This window comes from Rhinolophus sinicus, chromosome 2 (assembly GCF_057876585.1).
Source record: "Rhinolophus sinicus isolate RSI-liver-muscle chromosome 2, RSI-T2T, whole genome shotgun sequence".
Lineage (NCBI taxonomy): Eukaryota > Metazoa > Chordata > Mammalia > Chiroptera > Rhinolophidae > Rhinolophus > Rhinolophus sinicus.
Genome location: NC_142502.1, coordinates 102,670,073 through 102,696,915, shown reverse-complemented (window position 1 = coordinate 102,696,915; position 26,843 = coordinate 102,670,073). Strand labels below are relative to the sequence as shown.

The 26,843-nt window shown below is 53.0% G+C and overlaps 1 protein-coding gene across 1 annotated transcript in view; it reads right to left on the bottom strand.

Moving 5' to 3' along the window:
- The window catches only part of CPNE5 (copine 5), a 90,170-nt gene extending 65,297 nt beyond the window's left edge, over positions 1-24,873 (bottom strand). The window contains exons 1-3 of the mRNA XM_088796334.1: positions 24,639-24,873; positions 9,099-9,139; positions 8,295-8,341 (exon numbers count right to left, since the gene is read on the bottom strand). Coding sequence (XP_088652460.1) covers positions 8,295-8,341; positions 9,099-9,139; positions 24,639-24,733 — 183 coding nt within the window. The 5' untranslated portion in view covers positions 24,734-24,873. The remainder of the gene's footprint in view (positions 1-8,294; positions 8,342-9,098; positions 9,140-24,638) is intronic.
- Positions 24,874-26,843: the final 1,970 nt, after the last annotated feature.

The window sequence follows — 26,843 nt, the reverse complement described above, 5'->3', positions numbered from 1 at the left end:
TCCCACGATGTGCCTGTGTGCCATGCTGCAGTGCTCTGTCCGGCATGGCACAGCAGTGATGGTATCCCCAGGTCCAGCATTTCCTGGAAGCGCCCCTTCCACACAGCATTAGGATACTTCCCTTCAAGCCCCTCTCTTCCTGGAAGCCCTCACTCCTTAGACTCCAGGTCCTGGAGACCCAGGCTAAGGAGGGGACTCAGGTTTTAAAGGAAGCCTGAGTCTCAGGAATGCTGGCTGTCACTCTGCACTCCTTGTGAGGGCAGGCTTGGCGTAGTTCACATGGTTTCCAAGAGTGACCGGACCTTGGGTGACAGAGCACCCAAGTACTCAAGCTGGACAATATCATATTGCAATTGAAATTTCCAGGCATTTTCACAAGTGTCTTCGTTAGGCCTCCCAAGAAGGTCTCCTAACCCCATTTTACAGATGAGTAAGCTGAGACTTGGAGAAAGGAAATACCTCACGCAGATCATATAGTCAATAAATATCAGAACTGGGATGGGAACCAGGGTTGTGAACATCAAGTTCAGGGCCTCATCTCATCTGACAAGGCATTTGATTATTATTCATGATGTCCTTAGGGACCATGAGAAATACGGGATGCGTTATAACAAAGTTATATAGATGCTAGGTGACTGAACAGCATACCCCAAAGGTCAACTAGAGAATGGAGGTCAACCTGGGAAAGTTCTCTAGAGGAGGACCACAGCACTCGGTCCTATCCAGCCGCTTCTCACTCGTGTGGATAACTGCAGCTGACCCGGGACCAGGAGGCAGAATCAAGAGGCTGGATGCACAATCGTAATTCAACATGCTCTTCACAGATCCTACAACAGACTGACTCTACCAAATGACCCGTAACGGAGACAAATGTAAAATCTCACATTTAGGTTCAAACACTCAGCTGCCAAGTCTAAGCTGAGGGAATCCTGTCTGAACAGCAGCTTGTGTGAGAAAGACACAGGAGCCCCTAAACTCAATATGAAGTAAGTCAAAGACTCCTGTCACAGAGGACAGTGGAATACTAGATAACGTGGACAGAGGTAGGTCCCTCAGAAAGACACACGGAATGCAGAGACCCAGGGAGGAGTGTGATTGTGTAGTTCAAGCCCCTGTGAGGAGGGAGCCGGCCCATGGTGCTTTGGGCTGGACAAGTGGAGGGCACAGGATGCACACGGAGGAAGAACATTTATGAATGAATGTATGTTCCAGGGCGTGTAGCAGGGCTGGTAAAGGGGTAAGAGGCCGTGACGTACAGAGGAACTACTGAAAGAAATGGTCACATTCTAAGTCTGTCCAACAGCAGACTAATAGGGCCCTCTTCAAATATTGAGGAAATATTGAACCCTCTTCAGATATTGAGGAAAAGTACGTGTGAAAGAGAAAATCAACTTACTTTGTACATCTAAGGAGGGCAGAATTAGGAACAAGTGGAATTTTCCCTTTATATATACTTATTACAGTTTTTACATCATGTTCTAGAAACCATTGTCTCATTAACCTCTCTGTGCTTCAGTTTCCAACTCCATGAAATGGGGTCAATAATAATAATAATACCTCCTTCATAGGGTTGTGAGGATTAAGTGAGTTAATATATATAAATGCTTAGAACAGAGCCTGTTACTGTATGTAAGCGTACGCTATTAGAATGGCTTTTGCTGTTACTGTTACCTCCCTGAATTGGAAGTGAGTTCCGCTGGTTGTGGACAGGTCCCTGTTTGTGTCCCTAGTATACTCCCTGTCACACAGTAGGTGCCCAACACATGCTCATTGAGTCAAAATTACGTGAAGGCACATACTAAGGTTCTCTGAGGATATCATTCCAAACAGTCAGAATCAAACCATCATTCCCAGCTGGTGTTAAACTAGTCAACAGGCCCAGGCTGCTCAGAAATAGACTGAGCACTCTGGCAGGGACATGTGGGCGTGCCGGGTGGGGCCACATGCCCTGCCGGTGCTATGGGTCACTCAGCGGAACACCCTAAGATTCCAGGATACCCATCTTCTCCTTTCCAAGGGTCCCTCAGCCAGGACCACCCCCTGGCAATCCTGCCTTTCCCAGGACACGCAGAAGGCCCTGGCAAGCCTTGATGCAAATAGTGCTTGATTTCCTGGGCTAAAATTACATCTCGAGTCAATTTCTATAAAATGTGGTGACAGATTTCGGTGCTGGGAAGATGGAGCTTTCTCGGAAGGCATTAAAATGACCCAAATGGTTAAAATCAGCTGAAACCTGGCAGCCCGAGGCTGCAAGAACAGTGTCCTCCTTCTGCGGCCTTGTGCAAATCCAGGGTCTGGGCCCTGCCTGGAGAAACTGCTGTGCCTGCACTTAACTCCCTCTGGTTATAGGATGATTATCTCTGGGCCAAGATTCCGCTTCGTGGCACTTTGCAATAAACTAGCAGGTGGGGCGGTTGTAATCGATTTTGTTTACTTGCAAAGGCAGTCTTCCACCCCAGAGGCAGTTCCATAGAGATAGATTTGGATTTTTCTTTAAATTCTCCATTCCTGATACTTCCCTCCAGGGGTCACACAGAGAAATCGGGCAAAGAAGTAGGATGTTGTGGGGACAGAACCCCAAAGAGCAGTTTCCAGGCTCTCGGCCTCACATAGAAAGGTGCTGGCTCAGGTAGTAAATGGCCATCAACTGTGATTGGATGGCCGTCAGCTGTAACCAGTGAGCCATTGGCCACTAATATAACTGCCATGTCTACGCTAGCAGCAAATGGGGCTAGCAAGAAGATGGTGGCTGGCAAGCACGGATTGCAGTTAGGATGGTGGGTTGCGGACAGTGTGGATCCAGCCTCCAGTGAGACTATAGTGCCACCAGCGAGGATATAGTAGTATGACTCCCCTACCTATGGCTCCGTGGGTTTTCCTTTTTGGCCTCACCATATCCTACGTTCTTATGTGGGGAGCGGGAGCAGAGACCCCGCAGGCCGCCCCGCACAACAAATGGTGCAGCGAGCAGTGTCTCCCGCATGACAGATGTGGACACATTGGAGTGCATCATCCCTTCTCCAGAAATACCTTGAAGTCTGTGTCCTGGGGGTACTGTCAGGGTCCAGGCCAGGCCACCCCAAAATTTCCCACAACGGCATATTGAGTCCTTGGAGCTAAAGTTACTTAACAAGCAGCTGGTGCAAGAAAGGCACGTTGAGCCTCTCTTGTCTCCTTCAATGTAGGAGGTAATTCTCCCCTGTGAAACGTGCCCTCCTTGCTACAGGGGGGCTAAAAGAGACACCCTTATCACTAGAGTTAAAAAATCCAGGGCCAAAAAAGCTTACATAAACACAGCTGTTACTCCTTTACTAATTTACTACCCAAGCTCAAACTTCGTTTCGATTCCTCAGTAGTGAACACCCAAACCTAAGTGTCTTTGTCCTGTCATTTCCTCACAAATTTATCGCTTCTTTGTTTTAAAAGTATTAAAAAAAAAAAGGCTGGTTCATCATTTCAGAGAGCGTCGTCATTTATGATCTCCTGTGTGCACAGATCAAATTGGTTTTTCTCTTGTGTCAATTTTATTACTAGTCCAAGAACTCAAAAAAGGTGTGGGGGGATTCTGCCCCTCCCCAATAGTACCCATGTGCCTGAGCTCTGCCACTGTCACCCCTGAAGGCTGGGCGTGGTACTAATTGCCTCTCGGAAATGGGGTCAGTCTCCTTGATCTCTAGGGACCTTCTTGCTTGCTCTGAATTCTGACCCCGTGACCCCACCTGTCCTCAGCTCCCTTTAGTTGCCTCTTCCTGTGTCTTGCCAGCCTCACACCCTGAATGCCAGCCTCACTCTTCTGCTCGCTGTCTGTTCTGATGTCTCTGTTTTCCTCTCTGGGTCCACTCCTGCCCTTCTCCACCCTGCACAGTGCCTGGCAGGCTGACCCATGTGGACTGCGTCAACGCCCCGCCCCACTGCGTCTTCCAAGTGTGGTTCCAGCCAACAGAGGCCCTGGCAGGAGAACAGAGAAAGGGGAGACGGGGAGGTTGCCCGGGCTGACCATGTCCCTCCACCGAGGGCTCCTGCTCCTGTCCCAAAGGCCCCTTGGGAGAACTACCTTCCCCCCTTACCTCCTTGGGCCTAGAGTAGTAGTGGCTTCCTTGTTGCCAGCCCCATGATTCATCACCTCTCGTTAGTTTCCCTAAACCTCGCTCACTCCTTTATTTTTTTTTTTAAGAGAGAGAATTTATTCTTTTTATTTCTATTTTTTTGTATTTTGTTTTTACACTTTATTTATTTTGACATTCAATACTATTTTAAATTATTTTCAGGTGTACAGCATAGTGGTTAGACATTTATATAATTTAGAAGTGATCCCCCTGACGAGACTAGTACCCACCTGGCACTATATATAGTTATTACCATATTATTGACTATATTCCCTATGCTGTACTTAATATCCCCATGACCACTCTGTAACGACCAATATACTTCTTAATTCACTCACTCTTTTATAAACAGCCCTTTATCTCAGCCCCCAGCTATCCAGGACCTAGACTGACCTGCTCATTCTGGCCTCTGTCCCTGCCTTCCCTTAAGCCACCATCTTGGCTGCTGGGCCTGTGTGCTGTGGCCCTTGGGCTTCACGGAAACAACCAGCTCCTCCCAGGGGACACTCCCAGTGCACCCGGGTCTAGCTGGCGCTGATTCTGCCACCTGAGGCCCATCCTGTCACTCTCCACAGAATAAGGAGGTGGAGCCCAATGGTCCCTGAAGTTCTTTGACCCACGTCCTTCTCTTCTTCACAGCAGACACCCTTTAGCCAGATAGCTTACGTTCAGTCAAATTCCATTTTTAAAAATCCAAGAAGCTATCAAAGTGCTTTAGCCAAACATGGCTGGAACTTTCTCTCCTCTGAACTCCCATTTATGCTCACCGATACCTCTCACCGTTTCCTGTCAGGATTATTCATGCCTGTGAATCTCCACTCCCAGGCTGCAAACTCCCTAGTTCCAGCTGGTGTTCAGGTGCAGCTCTGTCCTTCTGACCATCTCCCTGTCTCCCCATCACCCACCCGTACCCGGTTTGTTGCCCAGCATCTCATAAATGCTTCCTGTTGCAAATATTGACTGAAATGCGGGAATGACCGGCAAGGCCACAAACACTTTGGATGACGCTGTGCAATGATATTTACAGAGCAATGACTACGCACCAGGCCTGTGACATACCCATTTGTTTCGCCCCCACCACAGGCCTCCAAGTTAGGCGTTATCGCCATATTACATAGGTGGGAACTGAGGCACAGGGAGGTTAAGCAACTTGCTCCACGTCCCGCTTCCAGAACAGGCTAGAGCCAGGAGTGAAGCACAGGTGAAACAGACAGCAAGGCCTTGCACCTTTCCTCGGCTCCACCCTGTGGAGCCGGTGGTAACAAGATGCTACGCGGGCAATCCGGGACCCTGAGCCACACAGAGACAGGTCTACTTACAGAATGTCACGAATGGCTAGAGGAGCAGGGCCCTTCTGAAGAGGCCTCTCCAGACTTTCCTGAATGAATCACTAAGAAATTAATTAGCACATTCCTGCTTTCTAAGAAGCCTGGCCAAAAGGCCTCAAAAAAGTAATTAGTTCATTTAGGTAGGCTTAATGTTTCCCCAGCAATCTGGTTTACGCTTTAATTGGCATAGAGTCTTGGAGAGGGTGAAAAAGTAAACTTTAGCCCAGCCGCTGTGGAAGTATTTCCCATACATTTTATGGATAGAATTCACCCCTTTGGCCACTTGCTCCTACCATGCCGTGTGAGGGTTGGGAGCAAGGCAGGTGATGCTCTGGCCAGTCCACCAATGAGGAAGACGAGGGTCAGTAACAAAGCCTGAGTTAGGAAAGCTTTACTGGCTATTCTCATTCTCATCACGTCATCTGGCAGGGACTCCCCAAGCTGTCAGCAGAGCTTGCAAGCCAGACTAAGGAACTGGGACTTGATTCAAAGCAGAAGGGAGTCACTAAAGATTTCTGGGCAAGAGGTTCACCTAACAAAATGTTCACATTAGCAGAAACCATGGGAAGGCTGCTGTGGCTGAGACATGGTCCTAGCGCTGTACCCATGTCTCAGGGTCATGGACATCTTGGTGGGCTTGGACTCCCTCTGTAACCCCTGTGTCTTGCCCTCAGACTGGGGTTCCCTGAGGGCTGGGCTGTGTCTCCTCCTCAGACTGGGGCTCCCTGAAGCAGCTCTGTGTCTCCCCTCAGACTGGGTTCCCTGAGGCAGGGCTGTGTCTTCCCTAAGATTGGGGCTCCCTGAGGCAGGTCTGTGTCTCCCCTCAGACTGGGGCTCCCTGAGGCAAGTCTGTGTCTTCCCTAAGATTGGGGCTCCCTGAGGGCAGGGCTGTGTCTCCCCCTTAGACTGGGTTTCCCTGAGGGCTGTCCTGTGTCTCCCCCCTCAGAGTGGGCTTCTTGGGGCAGGCCTGTGTCTTCCCTCAAACTGGGTTTCCATGAGGGCTGGGCTGTTTCTCTCCGTGAGATTGGGGCTCCCTGAGGCAGGGCTCTGTCTCCCCCTCAGACTGGGGCTCCCTGAGGCAGGGCTGTGTCTCCTCCTCAGACTGGGGCTCCCTGAGGCAGGTCTGTGTCTCCCCTCAGAGTGGGGTTCCCTGAGGGCAGGGCTGTGTCTCCCCCTCAGAGTGGGTTCCCTGAGGCAGGTCTGTGTCCCCTCAGACTGGGTTTCCCTGAGGGCTGGGCTGTGTCTCGCCCTCAGACTGGGGCTCCCTGAGGCAGGTCTGTGTCTCCCCTCAGATTTAGATTCCCTGAGGGTAGGTCTGTGTCTCCCCTCAGACTTGGGTTTCCTTCAGGGCTGTCCTGTGTCTCCCCCTCAGAGTGGGCTTTTTGGGGCAGGTCTGTGTCTTCCCTACAATTGAGACTCCCTGAGGGCAGGCCTTGTCTCCCCTCAGACTGGGGCTCCCTGAGGCAGGTCTGTGTCCCCTCAGACTGGGTTTCCATGAGGGCAGGGCTGTGTCTCTCCCTGAGAATGGGGCTCCCTGAGGCAGGTCTGTGTCTCCCCTCAGACTGGGGTTCCCTGAGGGCAGGGCTGTGTCTCCCATCAGACTCGGGCTCCTTGAGGCAGGTCTGTGTCTCCCCTCAGACTGGGGTTCCCTGAGGGAAGGGCTGTGTCTCCCCTCAGACGCGGGTTCCCTGAGGGAAGGGCTGTGTCTCCCATCAGACTCGGGCTCCTTGAGGCAGGTCTGTGTCTCCCCTCAGACTGGGGTTCCCTGAGGGCAGGGCTGTGTCTCCCATCAGACTCGGGCTCCTTGAGGCAGGTCTGTGTCTCCCCTCAGACTGGGGTTCCCTGAGGGAAGGGCTGTGTCTCCCCTCAGACGCGGGTTCCCTGAGGGAAGGGCTGTGTTTCCCCTCAGACTGGGGCTCCCTGAGGCAGGTCTGTGTCCCCTCAGACTGGGTTTTCCTGAGGCAGGTCTGTGTCTCCCCTCAGACTGGGGCTCCCTGAGGCAGGTCTGTGTCTCTCCCTGAGAATGGGGCTCCCTGAGGCAGGTCTGTGTCTCCCCTCAGACTGGGGTTCCCTGAGGGCAGGGCTGTGTCTCCCATCAGACTCGGGCTCCTTGAGGCAGGTCTGTGTCTCCCCTCAGACTGGGGTTCCCTGAGGGAAGGGCTGTGTCTCCCCTCAGACGCGGGCTCCTTGAGGCAGGTCTGTGTCTCCCCTCAGACTGGGGTTCCCTGAGGGAAGGGCTGTGTCTCCCCTCAGACGCGGGTTCCCTGAGGGCAGGGCTGTGTCTCCCATCAGACTCGGGCTCCTTGAGGCAGGTCTGTGTCTCCCCTCAGACTGGGGTTCCCTGAGGGAAGGGCTGTGTCTCCCCTCAGACGCGGGTTCCCTGAGGGCAGGTCTGTGTCTCCGCTCAGACTGGGTTTCCTTCAGGGCTGTCCTGTGTCTCCCCCTCAGAGTGGGCTTTTTGGGGCAGGTCTGTGTCTTCCCTACAATTGAGACTCCCTGAGGGCAGGCCTGTGTCTCCCCTCAGACTGGGGCTCCCTGAGGGCAGGGCTGTGTCTTCCCCTCAGACTGGGGTTCCCTGAGGCAGGTCTGTGTCTCCTCCTCAAACTGGGGCTCCGTGAGGCAGGTCTGTGTCTCCCCCTCAGAGTGGGGCTCCCTGAGGGCAGGAACTTTCCACATCTACCATTAGTTTCTTCCTCCAACAAGAGGGACAAGAATCCACCCTCTGCACACCTTACGATCCCTCTGGGGACTTTGATGCTGCTGTTAGAAACATCGGTGGGATATCTCCAAAGACAGATGAACAAGCAGACTAATCAGGGACAGGCTGGAATTTCCGAGATGGGAAAGGGGCTGTACCTACCTCCCGCCACTGCTTATTCTCCATCCCTTGAGTATACATGACGCATACTGTGGGGAGAGGAGAAAAAAAGCGTTAACGCACCAGGCCAAGACGAAGGTAGGACCCCAGATGGTGAGGGCCCTGGAAGGGCAGGTGCCTCGAGACTCCAGCATGGATAACAGTGTTGGGTCTGGGGGAATGGGTCACCTTGGAAAAGGGGGCATGTCTAGGAGTACCCTTTGGGAACGGAGTCAGAGACCATTCACATCGAGGCCAGAGCAAGTGTGAAGGTAGACAAATGGGCGTGATGGGGGACTGGGTGGCAGAGGTGTGGCAGAATATCTGAAACTCAAATCATCCCTTTAGGGCTCAAGGCAGCTTTACAGGCCTATTACAATCATCAGCCTCATTTCACTGATGGGCAAACTGAGGCTCAGAGGAAGCCAGTGACCTGAGTGGCATTGCTCTGGGCTAGAACCCTGGACTCCAAAATCAGTGCTCGTTCCCCCAGAACACAGCTGACTGGGGCTCTTAAATATACCAGTTTCCCTGGAACTGAGAAGTTCTGGCCCCAGACAGCCTGACCCCTCCCAACCAGCTCAGTTGTGTTGAGGCTTCATAAGTACAGGGGCCGGGAAGGGTCTGACACCCCAGTTTTTTCTCCAGACAGTATAGGTGAAATATTAAACAGCCTTGATGCACGTGGAAAGGTGCCGGGCACACAGTTAGAGCTCAGTAAGGGCTCAAGTACTGACTGGCTGCGGCAATCTGTCATAATGCCCTTGTTGGTGGTGTTACTGTTATTATTGTCAGAGCAGAACTTACGTGGGTCAGACTTGGAAAACATGTCTTTGTCCAAAAGGTTCCTGAAAGAGAGGGAGACAGGAGTTAGCACAGCCCAGGAGAGGAGGATGTGGGGTGGTGGGGTTCAGGCTGTTACTGAGGCCCGGAAGCTGCCTCAGGCCTGGCCTCAGGCAACACATGAAGAGCAGGAAGCTTATTAGGCGCTCCTTACAGCCCTCAGGCTGGGCACCGGGGGTTCCTCGCCTCTGCTTCCTAAGGAATACGGCTCCCTACCTCTCACCCCCACCATAGCCACGCAAGCTCCAGTTCCCTGGATCCCGCAGCCCCTTGTTCTGGGGCCAAATCTCAATCTGTTTTAGCCTATTCTAGAAACTCTCCTCTTACCACGTCTCAGTCTCTCCAAAAAATAAAATCAAGCAATCAAAACTTATCCATCCAGGGGCAGCCGGATAGCTCAGCTCAGTTGGTTAAAGTGCGAGCTCTGAACAACAGGGTTGCCGGTTCGACTCCCACATGGGCCAGTGAGCTGTGCCCTCCACAACCAGATTGAAGTACAACAACTTGGAGCTGGTGGGCTCTGGAGAAACACACTGTTCTCCAATATTTCCCAATAAAATTTATTTTAAAAAAAAACCTTATCCATCCAGTGTCCCATTCTCTCAGGGCTCTATTTACAGTTTATTCGATTGTCTCACCTGTGCTGATGGATTAATGAATTACACCTGCCAGGGGATGCAGACTTATTTGAACAGGGTCCTTCTTTGGTCAAGGCCACAGGTAACACATGGCTAACACATGGCCCTGATCATCAGACTTGATGGCACTACAGCAAAATGATGGACACAACGTTTGAGGACTGAGAGGTCTTTGAACAGATACTGAGCCCTCCTGCGCTGCCTCCATGTAGTCAGAGCATCCGCTCATTGAACCCCAGTGATGGGTAGGCAGTGCGCTAAGTGTTCTGCAAATATTAGCTCCCAATCCTCATGCCGCCCTGCAAGGTCGTAGGCATCAGCCCATCTTACAGATGTGGAAATGAAGGCATAGGAAGATCAGGCAAGGGTATGTGTCCCTCATTCTACAGCGACCTGCTGCTGGCAGGAAGCAACCCAGGAAGTGACACAAGCTCTCTGAGCCTCTGTTTCCTCATCCGTACAATACAGACAACAGTGCCAGCCTAGAAGGTTGCTGGTCCCCTGCCCTGTCTCCTCAGCCCTCCCAGTTCCTGCACACACCCATGGCTTCCTCCTGCTTCTCTCCTGAGGGCTTTCTCTGGCAGGCCAGGCTGCAAATACCAGGAAGTTTACACTCAGAGGGCAGCCCTCAGCCAATGATGGGCAGGAGTTGGGGGATAAATACCGAGCTTGCTCACTCCTGTTCCCACCCCCACCCCCAGGAGTGCTCCACACAGTCTCCCAGAGGGCCCAATGGGACAGAGCCCCAGGGGCCACTGGGAAATCTGCTCCTTAAAGACCCTTGTGGACTGGGCAAGGCCTCCCCCCTCAGACCTCCTTCCTGAAGGAGCTTCCTGTGAGCCCCTCCTGCCTGCAAGAGCTACCCACTCCTTCCTCTACTGTCCTAAAGTTAAGCTCTACACTTCCAAGCCATCTCAGCCTTGTCCCACCTCCCTCCCAGATGTCTTCAGGGGTCTTCTTGCCTCCCTTCTCCACTCCCACACTCCCTACGGCCCCTGTGTCCCTTGAACCCCTTTCCCAGAGAGGAGAAATACTCAACGTGGGTCTGTGTAGCTTCCTGACAGCCAACTCCAAATGTCAGAGCTGGATGGACTCTCGGGATCACGTGTTCCACCTTCTCCTTGAGGAGGGAGACTGGTGCCCAGGGAGGGGCAGGGAGTGGGCCACCCCCACAGCAAGCAGTGGTACAGCCACAAAGGTCTCGAAGGGGTCACCATCACCAAAACCATAGGAATAACAGCCTGTCTGGGTAACTTGACCCACGGTCAACCCGATCGCCCACGTACCCCATTCTGATGTGGCAGCCAAAGGCTGACTGACAGACAGATGCAGTAGCCACCTGGTGCCAGCACATGGCATCCCCAGCTGCCTGGGGAGGTCCCAGATTGTTCTCATGAATCACCTAGCTCCAGGCCTGGAGCAGATTCCCGGAGATGTCCCTGAGGGGGAGATCCCCAAGTCCCCATCATCCACTGCAGTCTCTTCATTCTGGGGCCTCTCCCCAAAGGCAGCCACCCCCAGCTAGCACTCCATGATCCCACAGGCATATAACCGCTCTGCTGGCCCCCACCCCCTACCCCCACCACACCTGCTCCCAGCCAACTGTCACTTTGGAAACCATCTGATAAACCTCCCAGCCCACTGCAGTGAGCATCAAGGGAAATGACACACAGGCAGCTCTGAAAGTAGGTAGCAGAGGCTATAGATACGATATCACTTTATATACGTGCTTCCACGCCAAGGTGGGCTGACCTGGACCTCCTGCAGTGTGCTGGGTTTGGGAGCAGGTCTGTCTTGATTTAAACAAAGGACAAAATGCCTTAACCCCAAAGATGACTCCACAGTAGTGGGACCTCACGCAACGGTGAGGAGCTGGAACGTAAGAGAGGGTTGGGGGAGCGGGACTTCTCTGCTAAAGCAAGTGCTGGGGGTAATCTCTGAATTCTATAATTACATAAAACCCTATCTCGAGGGTTCAAGCTGGAAGGGACCTCAGAGGTCACCCTTTCCAATTCCTTTATAAATCGGAAATGTGAGACTCAGAGAGAGGGCAAGTGACTTCTCCATGTCTGGGCCTGGGACTCAGGTTTAGTCATGTCTAGGCTAGTGAGAAAGAGTGAGATCCTGGATTTCAGCTTGGGGGTGTGAGTGTGAGTCTGAGAGAGAGAGAGAGAGAGAGGTATCTTTAAAGAGAAGCAGATGGGGCTTTTCTTGACTCTGCCTGCTCTCCTCGCTGGGAAGAGGCACACAGCTGAGCCAAGGAACAGACTCCCAGCCACCTTGCATCAGTGGCTCCCTGCCCAGTGACCTCCGGACTCTCACTACACCCTGGGGCGTGGGTCACCCTGGCCATGCTGAGATCATCCTTACCGTGCTTCCAGATCCACTCCCATCCTTCCTCCTTGATTTTGCCTTCCCTGGACAGACACTGACCAACAGCCATTTCCTCTCCCCTCCTGAGCTCTCTCTGGCCTGTAGTGTGCAAACTTCTGACGTGTTGGACCCCATTACAAAGCATACCCTGGGCTGCAAAATCAGGGGTGCGTTTGTCTCTCGCAGCTGCTGTGTGCTCCTCCAGGGCAGGCCTCCTGCCTCTGCGTCGAGCCAGCCTAGCACCTGATTCTGAGCAAGGGCCTGACAAGTAGGATGGATGAAGGGAGACCAAAACAGTGGCCAGATGGGCAAGCGAGGCCCTTGTCTCTCCCCAGCGTGGTGCCTGGTCATGCTCAGGACAGACCCCTATATCTCCTCTTCGTGGAGAGCCAATGATTAATGCACGGGCTACCGTGAGACAAGCTGGGTTCACATGCCAGCTTTGGACAAGTTACTTGCCTGCCTTGTGCTTCAGTTTCCCCATCTGTAAAGTGGGGCTAAAACAATTCCTGCCTCAGGACTTCTATGGAGCACGTGGACACAGTGCTTGTCAGATGGGTCCGTCATCATCAGCCAGGTGCTGAGCAGAGTAGTCACTCCTCTCATAGGTGCTCAGGCTCACTTTGTGACAAAGAGGACAGGATGGATGACAGAAGCTACCTCCACCCTCACCACCAGTCAAAGGAAGCCCACCCCCAACATATACTCTCCCAAGTGCCCTGTTTTGAAATGCACACTGAGTCCCCCCACTGGCTAAGGGCAGCGCCCCCTCAGCTCAGCCTCAGGCTCCCCTTTGGCCCCCTTCCTTTCCCCGTCTCAGCCCTGAGGATCCTCTGCCCCGCTGCTTAGGTCCCTGTACCCTACACCTCTCTCTGATCCCTCACCTCATCACACTTGTCCCATCTGTGCCTCACCTCAACTGCCTGTACTGACGGACACCTCGGGGCCTAATGAGCCTGCTCTCTTGGCCTTGAGATGGTGGCTTCACCCCAAGAGCAACGGGCCTCTCACTTCCTGGGATTGCCCCTGCCCGCACTTGTAAAAAGGCAGATTCCTGGCGTCTGATTTTGTAGGTCTGGACAGACAGACAGACAGACACACACACACACACACACACACACGCACACACACCCCACACGCCATACCACACACACACACCACACACACCACACACACACACACACCACACCACACACACACACACCACACACACCACACACACCACACACACCACACACATATCACATCACACACACACCACACACACCACACACTCACACCACACACACACACCACACACACACCACACACATACCACACCACACACACACACACCACACACACCACACACACCACACACACCACACACACCACACACACACACACACACACCACACCACACACACACACACCACACACACCACACACCACACACCACACACACCACACACATACCACACCACACACACACACACCACACACACCACACACACCACACACACCACACACACCACACACACACACCACACACACCACACACACCACACACACACACCACACACACCATACACACCACACACACCACACACACACACACACACACACCACACACACCACACACTCACACCACACACACACACCACACACACACCACACACATACCACACCACACACACACACACCAAACACCACACACACCACACACATATCACATCACACACACACCACACACACCACACACTCACACCACACACACACACCACACACACACCACACACATACCACACCACACACACACACACCACACCACACACACACACACACACACCACACACACACCACACACAGTTTCTGATGGCAGCGGTCCAAAAACCACACCTCAGGACACTAGGCCTCAGTTTCCCCCACTGCAACAACATACACATGTGCAGCCCTTGAAGGCTTTTACATGATCCACTAAGGACTCCGAGGCTCAGAGACAGTGAGTGACTTGCTCATGGGCACACAGCCAGGAAGAAGCTGAGGGGGAGGAAACCAGGTCTTCTGACCTGAAGCAGGACCTGAACCACAAGGGCACGGACAGCCCAGACTGTAAGTGCTTTTTCTCCACTTTCTGTCTTTCGAGAGCTCAAAGAGAAATTTTTTTTAACAGGCAAATGTATTTTTTCCTCAAAAGAACATAAAACCCGTCAGCTGTCCACTCGGTACCCTGGAGATTGGATTCTTTTATTCTTCAAATCAAGGCCAGGGAAGCAGAGCTGAGGGCCCCTTTTCTCTCCAATTTCCCCCAAGGAATCATTTCCAATTCAGCGGCAGAGGCGCTGGGCGCTGAGCTCAGAAGTCTCCAAAGCCCCAGGAAAGGGAGAAAGTACTAGAAAGGCTAAAATGAGAGTTCTTGGTTGGTGCTAAAGATGGGGGCCTGAGGGTGACACCCTCCCATTGGGTACACAAAAATGCTGGGAGTAGAAGCGGGGGCTCTCCAGTCAGAGAGAGAACAACATACAGCCCTACCTTCAGGGAGCCCCAGTCTGAGGAGAGATGCAGCCCTGCCCTCAGGGAGCCTCAGTCTGAGGGGAGACACAGCCCTGCCCTCAGGGAGCCCCAGTGTGAGCAGGAGGCACATTTGCTCTAGAGCTGAGTTGCTGGGTGATCTGACCATCACACATCCTTTTTTTCTCTAACAAAGCCCATACATGCTGCATGGATGCACTGAACAATGACTCTGGCTACAGCACAGAAAGAAGTACATTAAGAGCACTTGCCCTCAGCTTCCTGGACCGGGGTCCTTAAGAGGGTCTGTGGATCCCCTAAACTGTAAGCAAAATATGGCATATTGGTACATATGGATGCATTCTTTTTGGAGAGCTTTCATCAGATTCCCAAAGAGGTTCATGAGGCTAAAAAAAGTTAAGAAAAGATGGTTTATCTTCTTCCTAGCAATCCACCCTAAGCATCCCTCCAACCTCTGGCAAAGGTGGGGGTGTACGTGGACTTGGAGCTTCATGGCTGGGTCCCAAACCCAGCTCTACCCCTTACTAGCTATATGACCTCATTACCTACTCTGTGCCTCAGTAGCCCCATCTGTAAAGTGGGGATAATAACAGTCCTCCCTCCTAGGGATTTTCTGAGAATAGAGTTTATGTATTCAAAACAGTTCAAACAATGCCCAGTAAGTTGCAGTCCAGTGCCTGGCATACAGTCAGTGCTCACTAAAGGCCGGTGGAGAATAAGTGGCTTCTAGGATGCCCCATGTTCTCCCACTGCTCCCTGTCGCTGGGCTGGAGCAGGACCTCCAGTGTTGGCATGCCCTTGTCCCCCACTGCCCATCTGGCTGTGCAACCTTCCTTGAGGAGAGCAGACTGGGGACAGGTGAACCAGCATCAGGGAGAAACAGGTACCTGAGGTGGCCCACAGAGACCCCTAAGTCTGAGGGGCCCACCAGCAACACCCCACTTCTCTATGGAGCAATTCAACACCAAACATCCGGCCAACTTCCCCTCGGCCCCCAAAGCAGGCAACGAGGGTGGGAGAGGAATGACAATAATCAGACATAACCTACACCAAATCCTTTGCTGGGTACTTAATCTGTGATCCCCTATTCACCCTACATATCAACGCTAGGAGGTAGACGTGGTCACCCCTGCTATAAGCAAGGCAGCTGGGCTTGAGAGGTATGCCCAGTGTCACCCAGCTTGCCAGGCGACACAATGACATTGAACTCTGAAGCCCAAGCCCATTTGGACATGCCACGGGGAGCATCTGCATTACGAAAACCCAGGGTCTCCCAAGGCCCCCTCCCGGCCAGAAGTGCCCCTCGTATTCTCACTTTCCGTTTCTTGTCCCCAGCCTCATCAGGGCTGCTCCCAAAGGAAAAACTGAACAGAAGAACTGGGGGTTTCCATCTTCTCCGGCCCTGCTCCCTGTCCTGACAGGCAGATAGTCCGAGGCAAGGTGCAGGGAGAGCTGGGGAGCGGAAGGACCTTGGCACCCAGCCCTAGGCACTCGCCCATCTCCCCTTTCAGATCCTGTTCCTTACCCATGAGCACTGTCTCCCTGCCAAGTCTCCTCGCCAAGGTCTAAAAAGCAATTTTCACATGGCTTAGAGTGCTCCTTCCTGGGGCTATTTGCATTATTATTATTAATTATTGTAATAATTGTCCCTCCCATGCTGTGTGGCCACGGGAAGAGAGCCTGAGCTCTGGCCTCGGATGCATCCAAGCTGAAATCTCCGGGGCCATATGGTAATTCTGTGACCCTGGACAAGCTACTTAACTTTAGTTTCCTCATCTGTGAATGGGGTCACATACCTGCCTTGCACAGTTGTTGTGAAGCCAAGAGCTTAAAATAGAAATCTAGGAAGCATGCTCAATTTCTCTCTCCCTTACGCCGCCTCCAGTCCCATTCATTGAGTCTTAAAGGTTTCTGCTTTAAAAACACATCTCAAATCTGTCCACTCTTCCTCATACCTCCATCACTACTATTTCTCACTTAGACACTGCAGTGGCCTCCTGCCTAGCAATGTGCTTCAATTCCTACCTCTCCTCACCCCCCACCAGTCCATTCTCTTACAGTAACTAGAGAAACCCTTTCGAAGGCCAATCAGATCACATTACTCCTGTTTAACCCCTTTCTACTGCTGTTAGAATAACAAATCAAACTCCTTAGCATGGGTCACAGGCCATGACCTGTACCCCCCATTTCCTCTCTGACCTCATTCTCCTCCATACACCCCCCTCCGGCCCCCTTCCCCCCCCCCCCCCCCCACACACACACTGCTCCATCCACACGAATCTCCCTGCAGTTTCGCAAGCATACCAAGTTCTTTTCTGCCACTGGGCCTTTTCACTTGCTGTTCTCCCTATTTGAATCACCCTCTCTCCAGATTCCCCCCAGGTGGCTTTCTCATTTTTTGGATCTCAGCTCAATGTTACCTGCCCATCCTGTATAAAGCATCCTCAATAACCACAAACTTATTTGCAGAGCACTTACCTCTATCAGACATTATTTAATAAAAACTGTGTATGTTTGTTTATATTATATTCCCCACCAGCAGCGCCAATATGAGTTCTATGAGAGGAGAGAGTTTGTCTGTCTTGTTCACCAGTGTATCTGGAGTACTTCAGACTGTGCTTGTCACAAGGAAGCCTCTCAATAGCAAATGAGGATCAGTATCAATTATCAAATGAATGAATGTGTCAGTAGTGTTGTTATTGATATCTATTATCAAGTTTATCCAGCGCATTTCACTTTATACAGGACTTCACAAACATAATCTCTTTTGTCTTCCTAACAATATGATAGGACATGGACAGGACTAATATTTCCTCCCATTTTACAGATGGAGAGACTGAGGTTAGAGAACTTAAATGATCTGGCCAAGGTTTCAAAGAACATAAGTCAGGAACTGCCTTGACGTTCAATGTCCTGCCCAGAATCATTCAGTACCCAAAGGCATATAGCTCTTAGTGGGACCTTCAGGCACTATGCTAGGCCAGCAGAGGTGAGGGGCATTATGGGACAGAGGCATGTTGCAATGTTTTGAAATCACACTGTCTTTTTTTCTTGTCCAGGAAACTGGCAGAAAGAGAGGTAGTCAGGGGTCCAGCTAAGCTGTTCTTGGAAAATCAGTTCCCAGTCACCTAACACTGACTGTCCACTGACTGCAGGGAAATCCGAGGAGCCAGTCCTCAGAGATGCCAAACTCTAGGCCCCATGTATCCCCAGGAGCTCAGGCAGCCTAAGGGTCACTTGGAAAGCTTCCTTGTGGCAGAGTCCATGGTTGTCCACCAGACAGCATTTCTCACTCCCTTGTTTTTTTTCCTTTTTCCTTTTTTCCCCCTTCTTCTGCCTCACCCCCATACCACCACCACCACCACTACGGTTTAAGCCATTGTTTCTCAGTCTAGTTGTAGGACACAGCTCCCTGACCCATGCTGGTATTATGAGACTTGCGCTCCCCCTCCTGAGGCAGTCGGTCGCTAGTCGTCGGTTGGCTGCTCACAACAGCTCAGGACAGCTCTCGCCGGCTGCCGGCCACTCACACTGGCCACCGGGCTCTCCTGGCTGCTCACAGCAGCCCAAGGCAGCATACGCCAACCTCCAGCTACTCACATCAGCCCAGCTCCAGGGAGAGCCATTGTTCACAATCTTAGCTGTAGAGGGTGCAGCTCACTGGCCCATGTGGGAATCGAACCGGCGACTTCAGCGTTAGGAGCACGGTGCTCCAACCACCTAAGCCATTGGGCCGGCCCTCTCACTCCCTTCCTGCTACCAAAATCCACATTGGTTCAGGTGTCTGATGGAGACAACCTGAAATCAGAATCCTTGTTGCCGTTGATTGAATTGTGTAGCCCCCAAATTATATAGATTGAAACACTAACCCCCAATGTGATAGTATTTGGAGATGAGGCCTTTGGAAGGTAATTAGGGTTATTTGAGGTCATGAGGGTGGGGCCCTTGTCATGGGATTAGTGCCCTTAAAAAGAGACACCAGAGAACTTGCTCTCTTTCTCTCTCTGCCATGTGAGAACACAGTGAGAAGATGGCCATCTGAAGCCAGCAAAAAAGTCCTCACCAGAACCCAACCATGCTGACACCCTGATGTCGGATTTCCATTCTCAAGAGCTGTGATCAATAAATTTCTGTTGTTTCACCATCCAGTCTATGGTATTTTGTGATGGCAGCCCAAGCAGACTAATATACTAGTCTAAGGTTGGACATGAGACCCAGCTCATATCCACTGAAAAGTCCATTTGGCCATTGAAATAGAAGAGGAAGTCTGCTGAGAGATTTTGGGAGGGATTGTGCTTTCCAGATAAAGAGAACTTTTGCAAGAGAGGCCTTTGGCCTTATGCTTTGCTTCCTCTCTTTGGATGTGGTTGTGATACCGGGAACAAGCAGCCATTTTGTAACAATGAAGCCCACCATTGGATGATAGCAGAGTACAAAGATAGCTGGCTCTGTGATGGCAAAGTGAGCTGACAAACCAGCACTGAGATAACCTACCTCCAGACTCACTGTGATCTGAGGAAAATAAATGGATTTCAGGTTTGAGCCACCATCAGATTTTCTGTTACCTATAGCCAAAGCATTCTTAACTGAATCTGATTCCCCGTTGCCCCAAAGCTTTACAGCTTTATTCCCCTCACCTCCTCCTCACCCTCTCTTCCCAATGGCAGGTCATCTCCAGCAATGGAGCAGGGAGAACTGTGTGCTGGGAGAGGAGGGATGGTAAGCCACCACCATATGGCCTGGATGCCCTGGAAGGCTGGCTGTCATTCTGTGACTCTGTCTGATCTCTGCTTCCTGGGGATTTCTCCAGTTCTGCGTTTGCTTCCCAGAGCCAGGATATCCCTGAGCAAGAAAGGCCCTTCCCATCCCTGGAGGAGAGCACCTACTTCTTGGTTACATCTACCATGGTTGGTACTTAGGCCTTTTTCGTGATCCTCATGGAGACCCCCATTCCCAACTTCAAGAAGCCCTCAAATCTTTGAAGTCTGAGGAAACTGAATTTGAATCCCCCTCTATATAATGGACTAACTGTAATCTCAGGCAGGTCCCTTAACTTCGCTGAGCCCTGATTTCCTAATTAGCAAAAAGGGAAAATACTATGTGCCTCATAAGATTGTTGTCAAATTAAAAAGATACAGTAATATGGTAGGGAGAAATCTAAGACGGTCGCCTAGATTCCTGCCCCCTGGTGTACACAAGCCTGCATAAGGCCCTTCCCTTAAGTGTGGGTGGTACCTGGGAATGTGACGAGATACTCCTGTGATTACTGTTAGTTTATATAAGAAGACTCTGTCATAGCAGACTGGGGAGAGATTCTCCTGCTGGCTTTGAAGAAGTAAGCTGCCATGTTGTGAGAGGCCCACGTGGCTAGGACCTGAGTGTGGCCTATAGGCGCTAAGAATCACCCCAGCCTAACAACCAGCAAGAGCACTTTACTTTTATAGCTGCAAGGAACTGAATTCTGCCAACCTAAATGAGCTTGGCTTGGACCCCAAGCCTCAGATGAGATCACAGCCCCTGCAGGTACCTTGGTTTCAGCCTTGGGAGACCCTGAGCAGAGAAACCAGTTACACTGGGCCTGGGCTTCTGACCTACAGAAACTATAGGATAATAAAGGGCTGATGTCTTAAACCACTAGGTTTGCGGTCATTTGTTATGCAGCATTTGACAACTAATATAATAGTTTTAGTTTGAACTAATAAATTGCTATTTGACAAGGTCATAAACATTTGAATATAGGCAATTGTACATGGCTCAGCTGTACAGATGTATACAGCACCCAGCAAGTAGTAAGCACTCAATAAATCCCATTGTTGTTATTCCCTTGGCTCCACTAAAGAGTGCCTTGGCCTATTCAAGGACTGAATGTACCTCTTTTTTCTGGCACTGGCTTTGACAGCTGCCATGCTGCCCCCAGGCTTCTCTCCGCAAAGCCGCCCTGCCCTGCCTGTCAGGAGAAAGCCTTCAGAGCCCATTCACACCCCTTCTGCGAGGCCCAGGGCACAGCTCCTAAGCTAGGCTGCCTCTCCCACTCCAGGACAGCACAACGCCAACCTGAACAGACAGCAGAAAACATCTCAGGGCAGAGGCCACAGCTGCCCACCAGGCCCATGCCACCTGGTGGGGAGAGGGCAGCTGCTGGGAAATTCTAACACGGCTAAGCGATGACTGCCCCTGGACTCCCCCCTCCTTGCCTTCGAGACCCCACGATGTGGATGTCTGCATTGCTTCTTCCAGCAGGACCCTGCAGACGCACAAAGGTTTCCTGTTACATAAAAAATGCAAATCGTGCTTTCTCACCAACAGGCTGGTCCTGAGCCCTACATCAGATGATGCACAGAAAGAAACTAGAAAAATAGAGCGGCCCTTGGGGAATGGGACGCTGGACAGGTGAGTTTTGATCAGGTCTGTAGGGAAGCTAAGAAAGTCAAGAAAGGTCTGGAACAAACTATAAGAAGGAGAAGCTTGTGGCTCCCACTTCCTATAATGCCTGCTGGTATCTGGTTCCACAAACCATCTACCCCACTCACTCAGAATCTCTAAAAGTCAAATATATGTCAATAAAGCTGGAGGGGGGGATACGAATCTCTAGAAGGATCAGATCTCCTCCAGGACCCACACAAATGCTGGGATGCAGCTATGAAGACAGATTTTTATTTAGTTTCAGGAGTCAAATAATAGGCAACATAAATTACTATTCATGGATTAATCCTCCTAACTGTGATAAGGATTATCATACTTCCTTTACAGATGAGGAAACTGAGGCAGATGTTAAGTATTCGTTTACCCAACGTCACAGGGACAGAACAGGGATTTGAACCCAGGTAGACAGATCGCACAGCCCATGTTCTTAACCGCTGAGCCAAACAACTAGAGGGCTTAGGATCTTTGGCCCTGAATTCACCCAAGTCGGTAGAAAACAATTGTTTGGGAGCGGACTATCGGTTAGCCCCAAGATACCCTACCTGCGGCTGGGGCCCCGACATGTCCATCCCATAGTGTCGTCTGCCTCCAGCAGAGGCTGGGCCGGCCTCCGCTGTGGTCCTGTGCTGGGGCTCAGGTGTGCCCCTGTCCAGGCAGCTTTGCTCAGATAGGAGCACCCTAGGACAGGCACGGCAGGGGTTCAGGTCCCTCCTTAGGCAACAGCAGAGCTCCTAGGGCTGTGGGAGGTGGCAGGGACCTTCCTAAGGAGCAGAGACAGGAGGGAACTGGGCCCCAGGATGCTAATTTCCCGTTCCCTGAAACACTGGCCCCCTCAACCCCGGCTGCTCATTTTGAAGCCCCTGGAGTTCTCACCCCACCACCCCCTCTGCCTGCCCTACTGTTCCCTGCCCACCAGCAGGTGTCACCTAGATGCTCAGGGCAGGGGCACTGCATAACCTCCACCCCTGGGACCCCGTCACAAGATGCAGGGGAAGAGGACTGGACTCCCATTAGTTGGTGACTACGGAGTATAGAATATGCTGGAGAAAATCATTCTGTGCAGCTCTCCCTCCTCTCCTCCTACTTTTCTTTCTCCATCTCCCTCCTCCCCTCCTCTCTCTCCTAGAACCTGGATAATTGCACCTGATTGAGGCAGAGATGGACTTACAATTTCAAGCCCGTCTAGATTGTTTTCTTGCCTCCCCTCTATTCCAGAGGACTCCTCCCTCTTCACCCCTTCCTACCAAAACCCACTTTCCTACCCTCTGGCTTTTGGAAAAGCAGGAGCAGCCTGGGTCAGGCCCTCCTCAGGCTGATGGATCACGTCCCCTGAGAGGGAATGGACACCAGGGTTGATCCCAGAACCACATTCCCCAGGAACTCAAATGCATCCCTAGGTACCTTTTAGACAAAAGGTCTGATACCTCCAATTTCAGAGAGCAAATGGGAGGGGCCACAAGCCTTACAGTAAACATCGTAGCTACTTATTGAGCACCTACTGTGTGCCAAGCAAGTGCAAAGTAGTGTGCTGGGTGCATCATAATCCTCTAGCCCTCCAACAGTTTGTGTTGAGTAGCTGCTATGTGCCAGCCACGCTCCCAAGCTTGTGAGCTACCCCGGCAAATGAGGCTTCTCAATGAAAACAGGTTCATTGTTTGCACTTGACAAATGGAGGAAACCAAGGCTAAAAGTCAGCCCCAAGTGGTGGAGCAGATTCCATTTCAAAGTGTCTGCAAAGCCACAGATGCTGAGTGCCCTCTGCCTCCTCTCTTCTCTTCTCCACTGGACGAGAGGGTCCGAGGGTCTGAGTCAGGGTGGAGATCCCTGCCCTCAAAGGCTTATATAGTTGCTTTGGGGGAGGAGAGATGATATCTACGCATCTGAGATGTCTTCAGAGGTTCAGTGCTCAGTTTGTGGGTGACCCCATAGCCCAGGCTGAGTACTCAGGGCCGAGGGGACACAGAAGACAGGGATTCGGGCTGGCTGCCTCATGGGTGAGAAGGATGGCTGGAAGTGGAGAGCATGAGGCCAAGCTTTTCAGGATGAGGGAACATGAACTGACAGAGATGAAGGAGGGGTGACATCTGGATGGGGAATGGGCTGTTCAGAGCCTTGGAGGTGGGAGGATCCTGAGACAGCTCTGACACGGGCATGATTGAAGGCTGAGAGGGAGCGTCAGGCACAGTAAGGCAGAGAGATGTGCGCTGCTCCAGAAAGGAGGGCAGGCTGTGGCAGCTGCTGATGGCTGAGGAGGTGAGACTGGAGCTAATGGGCCATCAGGATCCTCCCAGCAGAGTAATGGCAAGATGCAAAAGGCGCTGGGAGATAATTCTGACAGCACTGTGTGTGGGAACATGGGAGAGACATACGGAGTTATCACGGGGAGCCTGGCACAGGAGGTCAGATATGTTCCACATCAACCCTCACTCTCACTCACCCTCAACAGCCCCCCTAATGCCTCCCCCTCTCACACTCCAGCCCAGCTCTGGCTCTATCTACATCTTTCCAATACCTGGAATACAGGGTTGGGGGGCACGAGAGTGGATAAAGGGTCTGACGAAAGAGGGGCCTGGAAGATGACAGGGTGGGTGATTTGGAACAAAGGTACAGCGAGGACTCAGGTCATTTTGGGCAGGGGGACGGCATCTAGGGGAATCTCCCTCCAGGTGAGCTATGCCTGGGCCATAGTCCCCTCACAGTCCCAGCAAGGCAGTGACCTAGGCCAGCCACAGGATGACTGCACCCTCTTACTGCCTGGGGTAGCCATCCCCTTAGATAGGAGAACCTGACGGAAACCCAGCGCTGAAATGGAGAAGTTACCCCCAAACTCAGTGTGACATGACTGAGGATTTTGGGGATGGTAACCCACAAAAACACCCCCCACATACACACACACACCCGCTGGACTCTAAAATTCCACACTCTGTTCTAGATCTTTGGCTTAAGATTTTCTCCCCAAGTTATTGTTTTTTTTAATGGTTCTACTTTAAATTGTTATCAGTTATCCACACCTCTATGAATGAGTCAGTCTAATATTTTTCCAAGAGTCCGTTTTGTTGTTGGAGGTGAAGAAAGGCTTTAGATTCCTGGGGTCTAGGACAGAGGGCGGGAGGGGGAGGAGAGGACCAGGGCACTGGGGCAAAGGAGGAGGTAGAAAAAAGGAAAGGAGGGCACAAAGGCAGAGTCTGGGCACGCCTGGGAGGGATGGGGCAGATCACTCACTCGTCGATTTGGGGAGGAGTTGATCAGAAATAGCCTGTGCTAAGACCCCGGCATAGCCTTTCACTCCCTCCCTGCACCCCTGTTCCTGTGTCTTCATATCTCCTCTCAGCAACAGCCCGGAGTGCAAACTTTCCGGGATACGACCCCGAGCCTGGCTTACACTCAGGCGTCGCCACCCTCGGCTGGGCAAGGGCACTTGCCGGACAGGCAGGGGGGTGTCCGCGAGGCAACGACACTCTGGAAGGGGGCGCGCATAAGTAGAGCGTCAGAGCCGCAGCGGCCGCGGGACTCCGGGTATAGGGGCGGGACAGGGGAACCCGGCCAGCGGGCTGCTCACCTGCAGGACACGGTGATCTCTACCTTGGTGGCCGGGATGCTGCCCGCCAAGGAGTCGAATTCGCTCAGCGACGCCATGTCCTCGGGCTGCTCCATCACCCACCGCGCCCCCCACCCCAAATTAGTCAATCCCTGAGCGATTCACGCCTTCTCTGGAGCAACTGAAACCCTGGGCTCTCCCCCAACTCCAGAGCCGAGGCTGGGCGGCAAAGGGAGGAGAGGAGCGCGAGGGGGCGTGGGAAGTGAGAGAGGGAAGGGAGGGGGGTGGAGACAGCGGGGGGCGCAGATCCAGGAGGGGGTGCGGGGGCCGCGACGAGGAGGCTGGGGGCCCAGCGGGGAAGGGCGAGGTGCCCAGGGAGGTGGGGTGCAGCCGGGCTAAGGCGGAGGAGCGCGGGGCAAAGGCACCCGGAGAGATGCACCGAGTCGTGGAAAGAAGCGTACAGCTTCGGGTAGGGGCCGAAGGGGTGCAGGATAAAGAGAGGGGCGTGGGCAGCGGGGGTAGCTGGACGCGCGTTGCGCGGAGCCCGGAGCGCCGGGGCTGCGCCGCCTCTCGCTCGGTCTAGGCGCGGGGGGACGGCGGGGCTGGGGACGCGGTTGCAAGCGCCACCTCCTCGGCTCTGGCTCCAGCTCCTGGGCGACCGGGCTGCGGGAAAATCAAATCTGCCCGAAGCCGCCGCCTCCTGCCACCGGGACCCAGCTGCGTACGGGACTGTGAGCGCCGGAGGGGGTGCCCGCAGGGGCCTGGGCGGGGCCGCGGGCGGGGTCTGCGCGCGGTGCCGAATGTGTGTGTGTGTGTATGCGTGTGTGCGTGTGTGTTTGTGTGTGTGTGTGCGCGCGGGCGCGCGCGTGTGGTGGGCGTGGGGACGTGGCTCCCCATACTGGGTGCCTGGGGGTGTGATAGCCAGAGATGCTCCTGGCAGTGACCGTCTCTATCTGCGCTCGACCTCCACTCCCCACCCCCTCATGGGGCTCCACAGTGGGGGAGGGAAAAGAGTGTGTCAACCAAGGACGCCCGTTTGGGAAGGGTCTTTGCTGGGCAGGGGTGGGGAGGGACGTGTGCAAAAGATACCGTCCCCACCCAGAGGCTTGGAGAGTTCTCTGCTGAGGGTGCCCCCCCGCGGCGGGGGGGGCGGGTCTCAGTCCAGAAACGGTCTCCGCCTCTCCTGGGGAGGCCTGTGGGGGCGACCCCAGCGCCTGCAGGGGCCGCCTCTGTTTGCCTAGTGAGGGCCGTTAGAACTAGGAGGGGTCGGTGCCTGGCTGCTCCCCTAACGCCTCTGGATCCCTCCGGAACAGGAGTCAGCCGCCTAAGCCGTGAGCCAGCGCCCTCCACTTTCCCGGCCGGTCGTGACCACTCGGCTGAGCCAGCCCCCAGGTCTAGAAGCTTTCCACCAGACTGAGCAAACCCGAGCTTCTTTGCCACCAGCACTGAGTAGGCGCCTGCTGTGTGCGGGGCCCTGACCCCTGCTCTGGGAGCGTGGGGGGAGCTGAGGCACCTCTCAGGGAGCTCCCCGCCCAGCCAGGCCATACCCTGCCCCAGGCCCGTAAGGGGCCTGGGGTCTCAGCGCTGTGGCGTCTCCCCGGGGCTGCGCATGTGGACTCGTCTCCAGAAAATTACCCACAGCCCTTCCTTGGTTTCGGCCTAAGCTTTGCTGAGATGGAACCTCCTCCTCCTCCGCGCCCTTACCAGCCGCAGGGCCGGGACGCGCCTCTGTGCGGGTGACGGGTCTGGGAAGGCCCAGAGCCCGAGGCTGGACAGGGAAAAGCCACGCCCTCTGGGCCTTACCTTTGGCAGCTGGATCTTTACTAGTGCGTTGAGATTCTGCTTGAAGTCAATTCCTGGAATATCAGATACAGCCAGAGTAGAAAATAAATATAAGAACACATTCCTCCGCCTGGGTTAAGTGTTTCCTTTTACCCATGGCTCGGTATCGGGCGGACTCGGTTCTGCTACCTGGGACAGTCAGGAAGGGGCAGAGGTGCTAGGCTTCCCAGGGCGGTGGGGCACAGCTGCGTCTGAAGGCCCCCGCTCCCAGCTTGGGCCTGAAGCTGTCCACGGAGAATGACTTGGGCCTCCTTTCCTGAGGGATACAAAACTGGGCTTGGAATCTCAATGCCTTTCCCGCTTTTACCCTCCCCTCCATACCTGTTGTAGACAATGCTCCCCCAGTACTTGGGACTATGTTATCCATTCATTCCACTAGTACTG